This window comes from Periplaneta americana, chromosome 17 (genome assembly GCF_040183065.1).
Source record: "Periplaneta americana isolate PAMFEO1 chromosome 17, P.americana_PAMFEO1_priV1, whole genome shotgun sequence".
Lineage (NCBI taxonomy): Eukaryota > Metazoa > Arthropoda > Insecta > Blattodea > Blattidae > Periplaneta > Periplaneta americana.
Window position 1 is genome coordinate 3,512,333 of NC_091133.1, and position 21,226 is coordinate 3,533,558.

General features: G+C 38.7%; 1 protein-coding gene across 3 annotated transcripts in view; it reads left to right on the top strand.

Moving 5' to 3' along the window:
• LOC138693178 (zinc finger protein 235-like) overlaps positions 1 to 21,226 on the top strand; it is a 122,700-nt gene that overhangs the window by 65,081 nt on the left and 36,393 nt on the right. Inside the window, exons 1-4 of one of the 3 annotated variants that reach the window (XM_069816906.1) lie at positions 14,746 to 14,873; positions 18,473 to 18,570; positions 19,456 to 19,581; positions 20,747 to 20,884. The exons of the other annotated variants lie outside the window; for them this stretch is intronic. Of the exons in view, the coding sequence (XP_069673007.1) occupies positions 18,478 to 18,570; positions 19,456 to 19,581; positions 20,747 to 20,884 (357 nt within the window). The 5' untranslated portion in view covers positions 14,746 to 14,873; positions 18,473 to 18,477. Of the gene's footprint in view, positions 1 to 14,745; positions 14,874 to 18,472; positions 18,571 to 19,455; positions 19,582 to 20,746; positions 20,885 to 21,226 lie in introns of those variants that run through there. 3 annotated transcript variants of the gene reach the window in all.

Here is a 21,226-nt window from a genome sequence, read left to right on the forward strand (position 1 = left end):
TTTGCTTCTTGCTCTGAAGCATTTGCTTCGAAAAACTGAGGTACCTAAATAGGTAACTCAAGCTTGTGGAGTGAAGCTGTTGTATGGAAATGGCTGAGTTTCATGGATATTCAATGGCATAAAGAGTGTTAGTTAAGAGGGCGGAGAGAAAAATATCTTTGGGAAGGCCGAGACGTAGATGGGAGGATAATATAAAAAAGGATTTGAGGGAGGTGGGTTATGATGCTAGGGACTGAATTAATCTTGCTGAGGATAGGGACCGCTGGCAGGCTTATGTGACGGCGGCAATGAACCTTCGGGTTCCTTAAAAGCCATTTGTAAGTTAAGTTACCCTGCATTTAGCGACCTCGTTTAATATCCATATTTCGCTTCTGTAAAGGACAATGTTTAAGGCTAATAGTAACAATCCCACATTTTATGTAGCCTGCACTCTTTTACAAGTAAACAGAAAAATGTATGAAAGTTCTAAATGGAAATAGTAACTGAAAAGGAATGTGATAATTGCCCTATTTTTTATTAGTTATATTGATATTATTAAGCTATTCAAAATTGAAATAGTGTTTTTGTTTACCTTCCACCCTATTATAACAATTGATTTCCTCCTCCATTAGTTTGCACAACTTCGTTTACCAGTCATTCATCTTTATGGGCTTGTTTCCTATCTTTTTTAAGTCTGGTTTTCATATTGGACACTTTTTAAATTAATTGTGCCATGTTTATTGGCACCCAAACCCTTTTTCATACTTCTCTCTAATATCTGCAAATGCGGGGGATTTCTTTTGCCACGATTCCGGTAACATTGACTTCTGGTATATAAGTGAAAAATTCTTAATGATGTCCATAAACAAAGATAAGTATTTCCCCTTTTCCTCAACATCTTCCTCCGCGCCACTCATAGCTCAGTCATCAATTCTTTCAATCGAAATACACGTGGCGGTATCGCTTGCTGTGGCTGCATTGGCCTCGACTGACGACTCAACTGATACGAACTCCCATGCGAAGTGAACCAAACTCTGTGAGCAAACTCTGGCACGTAAGAGCAAGCTCCGATAGTTTTTATTAATACGACATTTCAGAGCTTCCTCACAGAAAGAGCAAGCTCGTTTTGCTCATGAGACAGATGAGCAAATAAGGTCGTGGTGTTTACATTGGCACATGCGTGGGTCATCTGCTGCGGAGGCCCATCTTCAGGAGTGTTCGGTGCCCTGTGTGTACTCTGCCCAGCATTAGAGTCCGATGTTAGTTCCGCCACAGTTCGCCGCCTGTTCTGTTTTACCAGTCTGCCCGGCCTACGACGTCCGACATCTGTAATGAGGGTGGCCGCCCAACCCCTGTACGTTTGGACGTGGTTTCACCTTGGTTTCACCACTTGTTGAAGACACTCATCACAGGACTCCTGGAATACCCGACAAGTCGTACAGTTTCCGAAATGGTCGTGCCGAGCCTCCGGGCTATCACAATCTGCCCTCGGTTAAACGCAGATAGATTGCGTGCCCTACCCATTCTACACACGGACAGCACGCTCACTGATGCTACATGCACCAGCGAATAGGGATTATAAAGAATGGACTTTTCGCGTCGGTACCTTTGATGTAGCCGGACTGATTTCAATGACCTTCAAGCCAGCTAGAGCATGAGATTCTGCTTTCTACATAGAGTTGGCGCTGACATCACACCAGCTAGCAGTCGACACAGCGGAAATATACTTACTTACTTACTTACTGGTCTACACCTGTGGAGTAACGGTTAGCACGTCTGGTCACGTAGATAGCAACCAGTTATTTTGAGCAATACAAACTTGAATAATTTCAAGGGAAAAATTGTTCCGGGGCCGGGTATCGAATCTCGGGACCTCTGGTTGAATGTACCAGCGCTCTGCCAACTGAGCTACCCGGGAACTCCACCCGACACCGTCTCAACTTTTCCCTTTATATCCACACAACTCGCGTGGGCTGACGCAATGCCAGAGACCCACATCGAGTGCACACAATCTCTGTGTGACTTGGAATTGTGGTTTTCTGTTAACGTACACAGTGACGTATATATTATGCAAATCTAGTCTTTCAGGTAAAGCTCCCTCTAAAGCACATTTGCTTTACAGGGAGCTTTACCTGAAAGACTAGATTTGCATAATATAAACTTGTTGAAAAGTAATAGAATGAAAATAGCCGATATGGAATTAAAATTTTAGTAATAAATTCAGTGATAATTTGTGTATTGAAATAAATGGATACAAATTTTGAAGAAATTTCATGAGAAAGGGATCGATGTTTCTGCATTTTCGACTGTAGCAGAATTCACCCTTATTCTTCCCAGAACTAATGCCTGTGCAGAGCGTATGTTTTCAATTATGAGTGACGAGGGAAATAAGTTGGACATTGACACCGTTGGGGCATTTGTGATACTGAAAACTCATTTCTCAGACTTATCATGTGTCCAGTTTCACCAGAGTATATTTAAAGACAAAAAAATTCCATGATTGAATGATGTATTCCTACTCGGCGATGTAGGGTGGAGAAAATGAAGCCCGGGTTCGATTCCCGGTCGGGACAAGTTACCTGGTTGAGGTTTTTTCCGAGGTTTTCCCTCAACCCAATATGAGCAAATGCTGGGCAACTTTCGGTGTTGGACCTCGGACTCATTTCACCGGCATTATCACCTTTATCTCATTCAGACGCTAAATAACCTCAGATGTCGATAAAGCGTCGTAAAATAACCTAATAAAATAAATAATAAAACTTACTTACTGGCTTTTAAGGAACCCGGAGGTTCAATGCCTCCCTCACATAAGCCCGCCATTGATCCCTATCCTGAGCAAGATTAATCCATTCTCTATCATCATATCCCACCTCCCTAAAATCCGTTTTAATATCCTCCCATCTACGTCTCGGCCTTCTCAAAGGTCTTTTTCCCTCCAGCCTCCCAACTAACACCCCATATGCATTTCTAGATTCGCCCATACGTGCTACATGGCCTGCCCATCTCAAACGTCTGGATTTAATGTTCCTAATTATGTCAGGTGAAGAATACAATGCGTGCAGTTCTGTGTTGTGTAACTTTCTCCATTCTGCTGTAACTTCATCCCTCTTAGCCCCAAATATTTTCCTAAGCACCTTATTCTCAAACACCCTTAACCTATGTTCCTCTCTCAAAGTGAGAGTCCAAGTTTCACAACCATAGAAAACAACCGGTAATATAAATATAACACATAATTAATACTTCTAGGTACATTATTTACTCAAATAAAATAAATTGAATCCATAAAATAATAAATCCGTCATTAACTGTAATGTCTAGACTCTAGAGTTCCTTTATAATGAGAGTTGAGACGTTGACTCCAACAACAATTAAAATATATAATGATTTGATAGTGCTGAAAATGGAGAAACAAAACTCTTATGAGAATATAAACCATATACCTATATTATATTATATACAAATATTAAACGAATTTGATACATAATTTTATAGTGTATTATATTATTTTATAATATAATTTATTATATCTGAAATATAAAAAATTATTATTACTACTAGTTTGTCTTTGAGAAATAAGGAAAATCTGTTAACGTGAATTTATTTGAAGCAAAGTGTTACTGGATTATGCAATAAGGTAGGCGATGTTTGGATCCTGTGTCTCAATTCTATACACAGTTATTATCTTAGTGTATGCTCGATTACACTAACCTCTAGCGCTTGAAAGTGGAAATAAATGCCGGCGCACAGAGAAACAAAACACAGGAAAATTCGCTCAGTGTCCATTCTTTATAATCCCTATTCACTGCATGCACCCTGCGTGTGTCGGACTAGCAGTCATTCCTCGTCAGATGACGCTGCTATCGCCTGGACGGGTTTATATCAGTCGTAGGTAGATGGTCATAATGTCCTGGCTGATAGGTGTATATTTCCAAGTTAACCTCATTCCACATAATAACTAGGCATATTTTCTATCCTTTATAACCCACCATAGTTTAGGATAATTCCTTGGCAATGAAAAACCTGGTTGCTTTAATTTCTGTTGTCTTGTCATTAGGCACTGAAGGTTCAACAGTAAAGGTAAAATACTTTGCTTGGTGTAAAAACAGAAATGTTTCTTCATCAACAAAATCTGCCAGACCATTAGTACTGATTTTAGGCGGGTACTTATGCACCAGCAGTACCAATCATAATGTAATACAGAGGAAACCAAACCAATAAAGTAAACCAAAGATTATTGATGCTGTCTATTGGTTAAGCACCTTCCCTTATTTTTAGTGAGTAGCCCATTCAGTTTATTATAGGGACAGAATCAATAATCAGTTTATCTTTTTCTGTTAAGCTACGGTTTGGCTACGGCGATCTTCGCCGACGATCTTCGCTGGGATTCTGTCCCGTTGATTTGAATGTGCATGGTTTCTTTACGGCGATGAACGTCAACGAACGTCGCTGGGCTCGACGAACATCATCGGCGTTTGCCTTGGAGGCAAAAACCTGGCAATCATCGCCGAGAAACCAATTGTAAAATTACACTAGGTTATGAATTAAATCATTTAATAACATGTGATTTATACATCATACATACCATAATGGCGGTAAAACGGAAATCTTTCTGCAATTTCTTCGCTAATGAAGACGATATATTAATTGATTAAACACAAATCCCTGTTCGACATGAGCCAAAAAGAAGAATCAATGTAAACAATAACAAATCTATATTTTGCAATAACCAGAACTGTTAATATAATTGAGTAAAGTGATTCATAATTGAAGGGCACACACGATGTGGCAGATTTAGCTACGGAAGCAAATTTTGAGTGTGAAATAGTAAGTGATGTGGAATTCCGAGCAAAAGAGAGAAATGCAACAACCTCCTCACATTTTTTTTATTTGTAACATTATTTCCTAAATAAATGCTTCCAAAATGAAAAAAATAACATTGTAAAAAGTAAAAATAAAGTTTTTATATAATTGGTTTTTACCTTAAAGTTATGCTTATCTTTCAGCTGGGCTGATTGGTTTGTGAATAAATTTTGTGGATAATTTCACAACATCATTTTCAATTGAACTTAAAACAAAATGAAATTGTTCGGGAGAAAGTTGAAACATTCCTTAAAATTGGTGGGTTCATTTTCAAGATGTCTTAATATCAATTAATTAAAAGACCCTTCTGTATATCTATTTATAAACATGACATTAACTACTTTAAAGATCCGTACTTGTTTTTCAAGGCAAAACTTATATTATAACATTATCAAATTGTCATCCACATATCAGCTGATCAGACATGGTCAACTATATAAAACAATAAACTATCCACCTACGAAGTTTGCCGGTAAAGAAACCACTCTCTGACGATGACCGCTGGCGATATCAATTGTCAGCGAAGTTCGTTCGACGAAGATCGTCGTAGCGAAACCGTAGCTTTACTGCAGAACTGTATTAATGTTAAATATTTCGATTGTGCTGTAATATTCATAAATTGCATTTCCTACCCCTTTGTTCTAATGGCAATTGTAAGTCTTGATAATATATTCTCACATGTCGCTTTAAACAACTTTCGTATTTGAATATACCGATTTTCACATTTCAAGATGTCTCTTTGCATACTTTCAACTTAACTAACAATTTCTCATCACAACCTCTATTATAAGTGAAATGTATCATACATAACCTGATCAGGTCTAATTTCAAATCGGTGATATTATATTATTTTATTGTAAGAAACGGTATGTCAATTTTTATGTGTAAAAAGTGATAGAAGAATATATATTTCTTTAGGTATTAGTACATATAAAAACAGATACAGTTACATTACAACTGCTTGCAAATAGCAGAAAGAAGAGAGAGCTATTTGTATCTTTTTTTTTTGAGGGGTGTGGCTTTTAATTTCATCGTGAGAAAATATACCTCTTTTAATCCATTGTAGGCTAATTTGCGATAGATTTTTAAATTTACCTATTGTATTTGGAAACTTATTTTTGCCTATTCTGCCGTCCAAAATCCCTTATCGGCAAGATCAAATCATATTTATGAACATTATTTAAAATTTCTGTAATTATTTTTAAAAGCATGTACTTCTCTTTCACCTTCATTCATCTGGTGCGTAAAGACTGAAAACTGTAATTTTGTTCTTTCTATATAATAGTTGTCCTTTAGTATTTATATATAAAATCTGGAATAAAATGAGTGTTCTTAAGTGTACTTACAAATCATCACTCTTTCCCTGTTTTCATATCTGATTTCTTTATTTCCTGTATACTCTACATTCATCAATTCTTATATTATTATTATTCTTAGTTATACTTCCACATTTAACGATTACTTTGTTTCTGTATTCATCTCCGTATTTGTAAATGTATTTAAATGCTTAGCCTATATTTAATCTTGCCCTATTGACTGTTGTATACACTCTAAAATTTTCATTTCAGATTTGTGGATAACATTGAGAAGAGTGAGTCATCAGAATGCGACGGCATGGCATGTGTAGCAGCCACATCGCCACAGTGCCAGCTTGATGGCGACATTGGCCGCAGTTCCCTCGCGTGTGATATTTGTAACGATGCTTTTGTAACTTCGCAGCCTCTGGGACGTCATTTTTGTAGACATGCAACCAAAAAGTCATTCAAATGCAATGTCTGTGGGAAGTATTTCTTGGAACTGAGTAAATTAAAGAGACATTCGCTTCTACACACAGGCCGAATGCCATTTCGCTGCGATGTGTGTTGCAAGTCTTTCAGAGCATCGGGGGATTTCCAGGAACATGCACGCGTACACACCGACGAGAGGCCTTACGAATGCGATGACTGTGGAAGGTCTTTCACAGCGTCACGGAATTTCAAGGCACATGCCCGCCGAGTACACACTAGGCAGAAGCCGTACAAATGTGATGTGTGTGGAAAGTGTTTCACGGAATCCGGAATTTTAAATCGACATGCACGCGTACACACGGGCGAAAAGCCGCATAAATGTGATTTATGTGGAAAGTTTTTTCGGAATCCGGAATTTTAAACCAGCATGCACGTGTGCACAGCGGCAAAAAGCCGTACAAATGCGATTTATGTGGAAAGTGTTTTTCCGGATCTGGAATTTTAATCCGACATATACGCATACACACCGGTGAGAGGCCATATAAATGTGAAGTATGTGGAAAGTGTTTCGTAGCATCAGGGAAATTGAAGATGCACGCACGCATACACACAGGGGAGAGGCCATTTGTATGTCCGGTGTGTGGTCTGTGTTTTACAGAATCGGGAATTTTAATCCGTCATGCACGTACACACACCGGCGAAAAGCCTTTCAAATGCCGTGTATGTGGCAAGTGCTTTTCCGCATCGGGAAGTTTGACTCGACATACACGCACACATACCGGCGAGACGCTGTACAAATGTGACGTCTGCGGAAAGACTTTTAAAACATCATGGCATTTCAATGGACATGCAAGCTTACACACAGGCGAGAGGCCATACCAATGTGATGTTTGTGGAATGTCTTTCAGAGCGTCAGGCAATTTGAACGCACATGCACGCACACACACAGGCGAGAGGCCATTCAAATGTGATGTCTGTGGAAAGAATTTTTCTCAAAGAGTAGACCTAAAAAAACACATCCGTGTTCATACAGGGGAGAAGCCATTCAAATGCGATGTGTGCGGTACGTGTTTCTCATATTCCAGTGCTTTAAAACAACACGCACGCATACACAGTGGCGAAAGGCCATTCAAATGCTGTTTCTGCGGAAAGTGTTTCTTAAACTCGGGAAATCTAAAAAAACACGCCCTTGTACACACAGGCGAGAGACCATTTAAATGTGATCTATGTGGAAAGTGTTTATCGACTTCGGCAAGACTCAAAACACACAAACGGCTGCACACAGGCGATGGACTTTTCAAATGTGACATCTGTGCAAAATGTTATACGTCAAAGGATGTGGTAAAAAGGCATATAATACATTCACACGCAAGTCAGAGATAATTTATATTTATTGTGTGTGTAAAGTATTGGAACATAAAGAAATTGAAAAGATACCTACATGACTTGGTTGATGAGTGAAAAGTTTAGGAAAGTGTTTATTCGCCATGATATATCGTAAAGTTAATGATCTTAGGATATATTGCGAGGTTTGAAAAAAATTAATAATTCGATTATAACATACATATTTTTAGACATTAATACACTAACATTGCAAAATAAATTTTGGTTATACTTGCACTGTTTCCATCAAGTTTTATACGGCATTATATTATATTTTAAGTTACTTTCTCCTAGCGTTATTACATAATATAAAAAATTGTGTTACATGGAATTTCATCAAGAAGAAGAATATAAATTTTTCGAGCGATTCAAATCGCAGATTACAGTATGCTGAGTTCCAAGAATGTTTCAATTGTTTGTACCGCGGCTTTCTCAACAAGTAGGATTCTGCAGCAGAGGTAGAGAGAGCAAGGAATAGTACACCAAGGCTTCGGTTTGCTTACTCGTGACTTCAACCCAACTGCCCACGAACTCCTCTGAGTCACCCCGAACATACGGAACGCTTGTGGATGGTGACTCTACAGACAAATCTGAATTAATTATGTGAAATATATTTTTAGTATTTTCAGCAAAAGTGTGTATTGAAGAATGAACAATATTCACACAATCCACTGCTCCACACAGATTGTAACCAAGCAGAACGTGTTATTGTTGTGATGTGAACAGTAAAGCCTGCTGTTGCAAGCGCGTGCAGCTTTCTTTATAGTTAATGTTTATCATAGCAACAATCGGGCAATGTATTTGTAATATTTTTGTTTAATGGTGTGTGGAGTTAGATTCTTCTTAGATAAATATTCAATCTCTGAATCATAGAAAGTGAAAAGTTACTAGATATTCCCTTTTCCCAGCTCAAGTACGAAGACAGACAAATTGTAATCTTAAAGAGTGAAAGGCCTGCTCCGAATCATTAACAGCAAAGTGTTCACAAGGAGAAAAGTAAGAATTCCTACGAAAAGTATTTTATAGTAATTATTGATGACCTGAAAAATGAAGAAGTGCCAAAGATTAAAAGCAGGAACTGTAATGACGAAGATATTCGTGTCATGTGATCAAGAATATTTTTTAGGGCATGAACATCGTTATGGGTCACAAGCTTATTTTATATTTGAATCTTAGAAAGACTTGAAGATTGTGGCGTGTTTAAATTGTAAGATTTTTTGACATCATGCAGATATTCCTATTTATGTATATTCTGAACTTAAAGTGGCTTAGAGCATATATTTTGACCTTGTGCGTTTGAAAAATGAATTTAAAGTGTTTTATTCTCTTCAGGAGTTTTCCCAAATATCGCACGCAAAGAAAGACGGCTGGAGTTCATGCGTCGATAAAACAGATGAATTGAATTACATTAATAGTTAAATATTGTATTGCTTATTTTATAGATGACTTTTGAATCAAATTTTTAACAGGTATTGTATATTTACATCTCAGTTAATTAGGCCTATCTGGTTTTTCTTGTCAGTGATAGCCCATGTCATTATTCCAGAATAAGCCACTATACACAGTTGTATGAATATAGAAATCTCTAGTCCGAGAGGAGGGGAGTTCGGGTCGCGGCATAGCTCAGATGCAGAGAGCGCTCAGCGCGCAAAGCTGTGAGGTTCTGAGTTCGATTTCCGGTGCCTGAACGAATTTTTCTCTAATGATTATCTAGAGATTTATGTCTATTAGTAAATTTATGGAAAGATACATTCTTATCACTGGTGGAGATTTTACTGCAGCCAAACACACAGCACCTTTTCGACATGATTGAAAACAATACTGCTTGCGCGCGATGTCATCGCCAATACTAGCACTGGAACACATCAAGCTAGCCATCCGTGACGTCACTATCTCCACCGATGTCTAGAGCGCTAGATGTCGTATGAAGGTCGGATTTTGACAGCTAAAATATTCTCACCATGGCGCACAATTTAATGTAGATGTTAATTTTAAGTTGTCAGCTCCTTTAAGGATAAATAATGGAGTTTTATACACTCTTTAAACAAAATAACTTATCTTAGATAAAACTTAAAAAACGTTTATGTGAAATACTTTTAGGTATCAACATTGACGACTCGGCTGTATGTATATTATTGGATTATTTTGTGCTGCTTCCAATCCCAAACCATGGATGTACTAGAGCAGTGCGGCCTCCTTGTTGTTACATTATATTCATGCGGCTCTCTGGAGTGTTTAGGTGTCCTCTAAAAAATTAAAACTAAGATAGCGTTACAAATCAAGTATATTCGAAATTAATAAAGGTTTAACAATAAATGTTACAAAATTATTATGCCACAAAGTATTAAACTCTTGACATGTTCACAGTTTATAATAATCTTTGAGTTGATGATGATAAATGAAACATTTCAGTTTTACAACATACTTAATGTGATACTCGCTTTTGTAATCCTTCTACAAGAATATCAATTCTTGGCTTCAATGTTTTATTCAGACCTCGTCGAAAACAGTTTTTCGGATTTTGTAGCCCTAGTCGATTCCTTTCCTTTGAACATAGTGAAATCATTGCCTCACAAAATCAGGTAGTTGAGAATAGAAGACAATTTTTTTACTGCCACACTGCTGAGCAAAGGATATTCTCTGCTTACGCTTATCCAAAACACTGATAATGAGGATTCCAAGAATTTCTTTTTCACAGTACTGTCAGATAATAACTATCAAATTGTCTTCCTCACGTGGCTCAAGAGAGGTTTCTGTACTAGAGCTAAATGAAAATTGAATCCACTCATTGTTTTCGTTGGAAGGAAGAAAATAATATTCTGATTTCTGTCTTAGTTTCTCAAATGTTCCATGTTAATTTATTTGTTAGTCGGTGATTTTAATGCATCTCACCGCTCTTGGGGCTCTAATTCTGAGGATGACAGAGGAAATAAAATAGCAGAGGTATGTACCCGTCTTAATCTGATTACCCTAAATTCCGAGGAAGCAACACATCTGTCCTCGGCTTACGGTACTTTCTCATTGATAGACATCTCCATTTGTAGCCCAGTTTTGTCCACGCATTTCGAATGGTCAGTTATGCATGTCCTTCATGGTAGTGACCACTACCCCATTCGAATGCGTATGTCCGCTTTACGTCCTGCGGAAACTCGCTCTTCAAACTGGGTTATTAAAAAGGCGGACTGGGTCGGATTTTCGGAGTCCATACCATTCGATGATATTGGATATGAAAGTGTGGACTACGTCGTAGAGCACTTTTCAAATGTGGTTATTAAGTCTGCGGAATTATCTATCCCCCGGTCGTCCTGCAGGCCAAAACGCTTCCCTGTCCCTTGTTGGACGGACACCTGCAGAGATGCAATCCGAGACCGCAAACGTGCCTTACGCCAATTTGAATGCCATCCGACCCAAGAAAACTTTGTCAAGTTTAAACGTCTTCGAGCCATAGCTCGTCGCACTGTGTGCGATGCTAGGAAGGCGTCCTGGACAAATTACGTAAATTAATTGAAAAAGAACGTCCGAGCTAACATCGTGTGGGACAAAGTCCGTCGGATAATGGGGAAACGTAGTTCTGTAATTCCGGGTCTTCTGAACAACGGCGTAACAACAACCAGTCACATGGAAATTGCAGAGATATTCGCTCACTCATTTGCACAGATAAGCAGCTCAAACAATTATGACCCGGAATTCCTAAAAATTAAGGATACTGTGGAGAAACTAACTCTGAACTTTGTATCTAATAACACTGAACACTACAATGCATCGTTCACATCCGAAGAGCTGGAGGCGGCACTAGAAACATCCCCTGACACTTCCCCTGGTCCTGATAACATCCATAACCGTATGCTTCGCCATCTTCCGCCAGCTGGAAAATCCTTTCTTCTGGCAATGTATAACAGAATCTGGACTGAGGGAGTGTTCCCATCTGCTTGGCGTTCCGCCATTGTAATCCCCGTCCAGAAACCAGGAAAGGATCCTTCTTTACCTGCATTTATAGGCCAATTTGTCTTACCAGCTGCGTATCCAAGGTTATGGAAAACATGATAAGCAAACGCCTGATGTGGGTACTCGAATCGGAAAACCGATTATCTAATATCCAATGTGGGTTTCGTAAGCACAGATCCGCCGCAGACCATCTTGTTCGGCTGGAGACCGCCATTAGAGATGTTTTCCTCAAGAAGGAACATCTAGTGGCGGTCTTCTTTGATCTAGAAAAGACTTACGATACCACATGGCGCTGTGGCATTCTACTAACTCTGCATGATTGGGGACTTCGTGACAGTGTAGCAACATTTATTGCAAAGTTCAAAGCAGAGCGGAATTTCCGAGTTCGAGTAGGCACCAAACTTTCTAACGAATATCTCCAAGAAAATGACGTTCCGCAGGGGTCTGTATTAAGTGTTCTTCTTTTCTGCATTGCGATCAATGGAATTGCCCACTGTGTGGGTGGCCCAGTATCTTCACTCTTGTACGTTGATGACTTCAGTCTATTTTACATCTCCCGATATCTTCCATCCATCGGTCGACAGTTGCAACTGGTATCAACGTACCATCAGAATGGGCTGTTCGCAATGGTTTTAAATTCTCCTTTCAGAAGACTCAGTGTGGCCACTTTTACAATCAACGTGGACTACATCCACATCCTGAACTGCGTCTTAATGGAGTGGAGTTGCAATATACAGACACTGCGAGATTTTTGGGCCTCATTTTTTATTATAAATTAACGTGGGAGGCGCATATACGTGATTTGAAAAGGCGTTGCGAGAAATCCTTAAACATTTTACGCCTTTAGTCAGGGGTTCGCTGGGGTGCAGACCGTACATTGCTTTACGCCGTTAGCGAGCTCTTTGCGATGAAAGCTGGATTATGGATGTTTTATTTATGGCTTAGCAAATAAATCTAAATTACGTCTTTTAGATACTATCCATCACCTTGGGATAAAACTTTCTACAGGGGCCTTCCGAACCAGTCGGATAGCGAGTCTTTATTGTGAAGCAGGAGAACCATCACTGTATCGGCGACGTAATGTCTTGTTGTGCTCATATGCTGTTAAGCTTCGCTCGCAGCCTGAGCACAATTCTTACGACTCCTTTCACCATTCGTCTCTTTACGGCCGATACAGTGAAAATCCACGGAGACTTCGTCCAGCAGGTGTGCGGTTTCGTGAACTGCTCTCTGAGCTGGATATACATCTACCATCATTTCGCACACTGGAGTATACCACCACTCCACCGTGGATTATGCGACGTCCCATGTTTGATGTAAATCTGAGCCGATGTTTTAAGAATTTTACACCAGCTTTTGTTTATAGACTACGTTTTAGTGAACTTTAACACGATATCCAAATTATTCATTAGTTTTTACTGACGGATCCCGGATAAATGATTGTGTTGGTTGTTCCTTCGTTACAAATGGAGAGATATTTAAGTACAGACTAAGCCAATATACCAGTGTATTTACTGCTGAACTCTATGCTTTTTACAGTACTTTATTGTTTTTAATTAGCAACCTCGGGGCAGATTCCTTATCTGTTCCGACTCTTTAAGTGCCATCCAGTCCTTGCAGTATTTTAATTGTGATGATCCGCTTGTCTTAAGAACTCAGCAGCTGTTCCACACTCTCCTTAGCTATGATTATGAGATTGGAGTAGTGTGGATTCCTGGTCATGTAGGAATTCCAGGAAATGAGGCCGCGGATGCTGCAGCCAGGGATGGTGCACTGAATGGCTCTCTGGTATATTGGCGCGAGAGGTGGCAGGACATTCGAAACTACTTGAAATATAGAGTATGGTGGCAATGGGAAGGAGAATGGAGGGAAATAAAGTACGAGATATAAAGAATACTGTTCGAGTTTGGGATTCGTCCACAAGAGCGTCACGACACGAGGAGGTTTTACTCACCCGGTTGAGGATTGGCCACTGTCATCTGACACATGGCCATCTCCTACGTGGTGAGCCTCAGCCGGAATGTCAAATGTGCCATGTTCCACTTACGGTGGAACATTTTTTATTGCGTTGTAGAAAATATGACCATGCCCGTCGGCAGTTTGGAATTCGGCCGACTCTACGTGACGCTCTTCGAAATTATTTTAATTGTACAAATGCAGTTCTGAGATTTTTTATGGAATACAGGTTTGGATAAGTTGATTTAGTTTTTTATTGATCCGTTTAACTTATCCTCCGGACCCTTTATATCCGGAGGATACAGTTGTTGTTTTCTATTTGATTTTACATTGTTGACATTTCGGACTTTATACATCCGAACATTTTATATAATTTTATTTTTTCTTTTAATATGCGATTTACTTATTTATCTGTGGTGGTCTTAGTATTATTGTTTTATTTGTTCCTCTTGAAAACCACCTAGGGTCGTAGAAATGCTCACTTTTATGATTGTGTAGAAATCACCTTATGTATAATGCATTTGTGTGCCTCGTTATACTGTGACAACACTTTTAGTTCTTTATGCACTCTCATTATATTATTTATTATGTCTTTGTTATATTAAGAATTTTAGATAAGGGCGCAAATAGCCATAGTAGCTGACGCGCACTTCTTAAACCCTATATATATATATATATATATATATATATATATATATATATATATATATATATATATATATATTGAATTTTATAAATTCTCTCTTGTTAACTTGCCGTTACTTAGAAAGATTCGCTGTCATTCGTCAGTCTTATATTTTCTACTACAGATTTCTTGTTTCATTTTGTTAAACGAGCATCAAGTCGGCCGTGCTACTATGCAACTCGTTTGCATTACGGCTTGTTTGATCACATCGTTATAAACATGCACTACATAAAATTGCAATGTTACCTCTGTTTGTTTGTATCAATATTGGATTTGGATAATGGTGCAGACTGACAGCTGAAACAGATTATATAAATGCATTATATTCGTGCACAAAAGTAGGTATAATTTTTACAGTAAAGAGGATCCACGGACTTCCCGCCTGCATTCCAATCCATCTCTCCTATTGGTGTACCGGTACGTTCTGTCATAGTGGATACATTTATTTCATTCTCTGCACTCGTATACAAAATTTGGACGGCAGGAAGATGTGTGTACATTTAACATTTTTAAGCTATACTGTTCTCTTGCATTATCGTTGAATTGCTAGTATAATATCATATAACATGTGGGCGGTTAATGTCTCCGGCTTTGTAAGGTAAATACAGTAACATCAACATGCTGATCTGGGCTCGTTTATGTCTGTACTGCGTTGATATGCTATTATTATTTCGCATGCTATACTCCGCGTCAGTACAAAATGCATCTGAAGGTCAAATCCAATGCTTTGCCCTTCCAACCCGTGAACCTTAATACTTCGCGGGATGTTGCGAGTGAATGTGTTATCTGTGCCTCAACCCAGCATAGATCACGCGGTGTCGAATGGTGGTGCTATACGTGTATAAGGAAAACATCAGTCTTTACCGATAGCTATAGTGAAAGCAGCGTGTTAATTGTGCAGTGTCATTGCTCTTTAAATGCGTGTCTATCGTATTCTTTTATTGTTTTTTCATTTTTATTTTGCTAATTTCGTTTATTGCTCATTTTGTCATTATGGAGGGTGAGGCTGGATCATCCGCTATCTGCGGTACACCAGTTATAAAAGGCAAACGAATGGGACAATCTGACTTGCGAAGTCACAGCAAAAACATTGTTTACAGTGTCACAACTTTCTTAAAGATCTTGCGGAACATCCCGAAAAAACTGCCACCATTGATTTTAGAAACTCTCAAGACCTGACTGCAAATATGTGTGGAATTTCCAAACGAAATGTAAACAAGGTTTCGAGAAAGAGCTAAAATCTACATAACATCGTGTGAAATTTTCTTCTCCTAGGAAAGCAATCAAACAACATCGTCATGTGGCAGATCTCAATGACTTCGATAAGGATATGTTGCGCCGTTGTATTGCACTGGTAATTAATTAATATATTTCGTGCAAGCATATTACAGTGAATACATTTTATCTTTCCACGCTCGCATGTGGACAGCTGCGCTGTGCTCTGCCATTTCCGCTCTACGTCAGCGAGCGTGGAAATAACATTTATGCACTATATATTTAACATGTATGGCCATTGTTTTCGTAATCGGTATAATTCTCATTTATTCAAAGAACGGTTATATTTTATTGAGATTAATGTATTTTGCGCAGTTATATTATACGTATATTTAACATATTGTATGGACGAATATCTCGAAAACATATATTTGTGACTTTTAAAGAATGACTGTATTGTACTGGGGTTAATCTATTTTGTGGAAGCGTATATTAAACATTATATAAGCCAACGTTTACATAATGTACATATTTCTCATACTTTAAAGAACGGTTGTATGAGATTATAAAACTATTTTGTGCAGATATATTATACTTACTTACTTACAAATGGCTTTTAAGGAACCCGAAGGTTCATTGCCGCCCTCACATAAGCCCGCCATCGGTCCCTATCCTGTGCAAGATTAAGCCAGTCTCTATCATCATATCCCACCTCCCTCAAATCAATTTTAATATTATCCTCCCATCTACGTCTCGGCCTCCCTAAAGGTCTTTTTCCCTCCGGTCTCCCAACTAACACTCTATATGCATTTCTGGATTCGCCCATACGTGCTACATGCCCTGCCCATCTCAAACGTCTGGATTTCAAGTTCCTAATTATGTCAGGTGAAGAATACAATGTGTGCAGTTCTGTGTTGTGTAACTTTCTCCATTCTCCTGTAACTTCATCCCGCAGATATATTATACAGTATTAAACATTAGGAGTCAATGTTTTCATAACGGGTACATTTCTTCAAGGACGGTTATATTGTACTGGGGATTAATCTATTTTAGGCAGGTGTCACTTTTGTAGTAAAAAATATATATGTCAATGTTTTCATTCGGGGGAATAGCACGTTGTGCATGAAGTTCGCTGGAAATTCTCTTTCCGTAAATATCTTACGACTGAACCAAAGCAGCAACTATGTATTGACCTTGAAGTGCATATTCAATTTATGCAGATTATATTAAGTACGACGGTCACTCCAGAATTAATGTACATTTTTTTTTTTTAATTTACCTTTTATTTTACAATTTATGGAGGTCATAGATACATCCTTCCCGCTTGTATTTAAATTTAATTTAAGTCATTCCCATGAGTGGCGCCATGCTAGCACTCCTTCAAGATGGCTGCTGTGCTTGACATTCGTCAGAAGCAACGTGGTGTTATCGAGTTCCTGTGCTGTGAGAACGAGACAGTGGGAAAAGTTCACAAGAGGTTGAAAAAGATGTCGATCGCATTACGGTTATTCGGTGGGCAAGCAGATTATCTGATTAAGAGAGCACACCAATATTCGGAATACTTCTCGCACTACACGAAGTCCTGACAATGTGGAGCGCGTCAACAACATGGTTGTGGCTGACAAACGCGTAACTGTGAAAGAATTGTCACTCCAAGTTTGAATAGGAACACGCAAGTGTGTGCTGAATATTGAAGCACTTGGGGTTAAGAAAGGTTTATGCCAGGTGGATTTCGAGGATGTTGACAGAAACCCACAAAGAAAGCCGAGAAACAGTGTGCAACGAACTTTTGGACCAGTATGAGAATGGTGGAGATGACTTTCTTCCAAGAATTGTGACAGGAGATGAAACATGGCTCCACCATTCAGATTCAGAGACAAAGGGGCAGACAATGGAGTGGCATCATGCAAATTCACCAAAGAAAAAGAAATTCAAAACTGCGCCTTCGACAGGAGAAGTTATGGCTGCTGTGTTTTTCGATTCAGAAGGACTCTTGCTTATGGACATCATGCCACACGGAAACACCATTAATTCTGACGCATATGTGGCAACTCTCAAGAAACATCAAGCTCGACTGAGTCGTGTTTGACCACATCAAGAGAAGCAGGATGTTCAGCTGTTGCATGACAACGCACGGCCACTCAGACACAAGACCACAGACGAGATCAGAAAACTTGAATGGGCAACACTGAACAAGCACCATACAGTCCTGATCTGGCACCATGCGATTACCATCTCATTGGTAATCTGAAGCAATACCTTGTTGAAACTGCATTTGTTTGCCTCGTTTTAACCGTGACAAAGCTTTTTAGTTCTTTTAATTATTCTGGTTATTGTATTTTGTTCATGTTTAGCGAATGATTTTAGATAAGGGCGCAAATGGCCATAGTAGCTGACGCGCCACTAACTAACTAACTCTGAAGGAATCCCTTTGCAGCACGAGGATTGAAGATGACGAGTCCCTCGTGCATGCTGCACGTATTTGTCCAGATTTTTACCGTGCAGGTATACAGGTCTTCCAGTTGAAGGGACGGGGATAATGTGGAAAAGTGACATTTTGTTCCTAAAGGATATATCTACATTCTGTGAAAATAGCAATGCTATATAGTAAAAATGTAATTTTTAAATAAATGTTGTGCATTACTTTTGGAGTGACCCTCATATATAAAATTAGCTGACATATTGCACGTCAATTTGAGTTTCTTACTGTTGTCTTTTTCAGTCTTGATGGACGTGATCAAGATGGAACGCGAGATCGACCTCCTGGCAGTAGAAAGAAGTAATAACACGGATATGGAAGAGCAGAAACCTTTATGTGAGGTATCGTATATTGAAAGTGATTACTAGTTACTATTTATTTTCTATTTAACAATATAGTTTATCGTCTGGCGGGAAAAGCATCCTAGATTGACTGGGCGCGACAGCCCACACAGGGAGAAGGCCGATCAGCTGACTGTTGGCCTCACGTCCGCATACCTCAGAGATGGTGCATTATCGTCCAACCAGTACAGGGATATCTGATGGTTATCATGATGTTCTCCCTTGCCACTAAAGCTGGTCATACAGTGGTTAAAGTTTCATGAGAAAATTTCTACCCCGATGAAGACTCATCAACTATTCCGTCTGATAAATTCAGTTCTTCAACTGGAAGAATAGGTTTGCGACTAGATTCATCAGCAAAGAGATGTTGCTGCTTAAAACATGGCACTCATTTATTTCTTACCTTGGTCATAGCTTTGAGTTAGAGATTAAGTAGCTTCCATTCGAACTTGTCTGCTGTAGTAATGATGTCAGAGGTCGTAGATCTTTGGAACAACTTTGCTATTTTCTGCTACTTATTATACCCTTAGAAGCAATATCTAATGCAATAACTCATTTTAAAACAAGTTTCACATATCCTGGCATACATTTTCTGTAATGACCTAACACTCATTAAGAAATGAAATATATTTGTATGTGGAGATACAGAAGGAAGTAAGCATATACTTGAACAAAACAATATCCTTTTATAGAGCTTTTCTCTTACATGCTTCGGTACGAGGCTTTTCGTACAAATTATGTCGCTATTGACTCTAGATTGTGTACACATGCATTCGTTGACATTAGGATTTAATAATAAAGTGGAGAGACATTAAAAATAGTCATTAGATTCTTGTGAACAAGTACATATACTGTTTCATAATTATTATGTTTTGTGTGTTGCAGGAAGGAAATGTGTTAGATCTGCATGTAACTGAAATAAAGACGGAATGTAAGGACCACAGCTACTACCTTATGCCTGAGATGGCATTTGATGACACTCCTGTGCAAATTGCAAAGACTGAAGCCGAGGTGAGTGCAGTTTATGAAGGGAGTTGGTCGGCAGTTCTCCCTCTGTTCTTATTGGCTGATGTGAGGATACAATTTTTGCTCTCATGGTGTCCATTTCTTCATCCTTTTTCTTTCTTGAATCTTTTCCACCCCAATTTAGTCGTAGAAATTGCAATACTGTACGTTCACTAAATCATAAACATTTTGATGACTTCCACCCCGCTGATAATTTTTACCATGCCTGTTTTAATGTAATTGACAATCCGGTATGGAATGCCGATTGCTCACCTTTAATACCGTGGCAGGTGACCAAACTGGTGGTTTGCACCTCGTTTAGGAAATACACTTAATTGTGTCTATTTCAATTTTTCTTTTGAAATTCCTTGATTAGCCAAACTCGATATATTTGGTGTCTATTTCAGTTGTTTGTAAATGACGAAAACTCCTTCCTTGATTATCCAAACTCGATATATTTGGTGTCTATTTCAGTTGTTTGTAAATGACGAAAACTCCTTCCTTGATTAGCCAAACTCGATATATTTGGTGTCTATTTCAGTTGTTTGTAAATGACGAAAACTCCTTCCTTGATTAGCCAAACTCGATATATTTGGTGTCTATTTCAGTTGTTTGTAAATGACGAAAGCTCCTTCCTTGATTAGCCAAACTCGATATATTTGGTGTCTATTTCAGTTGTTTGTAAATGACGAAAACTCCTTCCTTGATTAGCCAAACTCGATATATTTGGTGTCTATTTCAGTTGTTTGTAAATGACGAAAGCTCCTTCCTTGATTAGCCAAACTCGATATATTTGGTGTCTATTTCAGTTGTTTGTAAATGACGAAAACTCCTTCCTTGATTAGCCAAACTCGATATTTTTGGTGTCTATTTCAGTTGTTTGTAAATGACGAAAACTCCTTCCCTTGCCTCCTTCACTCCTGCTACTTGAGGACGAAGAATTACTCCAACTCCTTCATTAAACCAACGGACAAAATTGGAAGAAGAAAATCAAACTAGGCGAGGCTTTGCATACAAATTATTTCACTACTTAGTCTATATTGTGTATTTGTGCGTTCACTGACATCAGGATTTAATAAATAGAGTGAATAGAGATTAAAAATTGTCACTGGTTTCTCGTGAAAAAGTACGTACGACATATTACATAATTATTACGTTTTGTGTGTTACAGGAAGGAAATGTATTAGAGCTGCATATGACTGAAATAAAGACAGAATGTAAGGATCTGAGCTACGATCTGAAATCGGAGATGGCACTTGGTGTAAGTCCTGCGAAAATTGACTTTCCCATCATGAAGAGTGAAGCTGAGGTGAGTGCAGTTTACTATGTTATTGACTGGCTGCTACATCCAGGTGACCAGGGGATGCGATAGTTGCTCTCATGCTGTCTGTTTCTTCTCATGTAGTCCTACATAGATTTTCTCCACCCAGTTTTTCTGATAGTGACTGCGATGCTGAATATTGACTAAATCCATTTTGAATTTTTTAAATTCTGGTCATAATATTTAACATATGTACCTACTTACTTACAAATGGCTTTTAAGGAACCTGAAGGTTCATTGCCGCCCTCACATAAGCCCGTCAGCAGTCCCTATCCTGTGCAAGATTAATCCAGTCTCTATCATCATACCCCACCTCCCTCAAATCCAGTT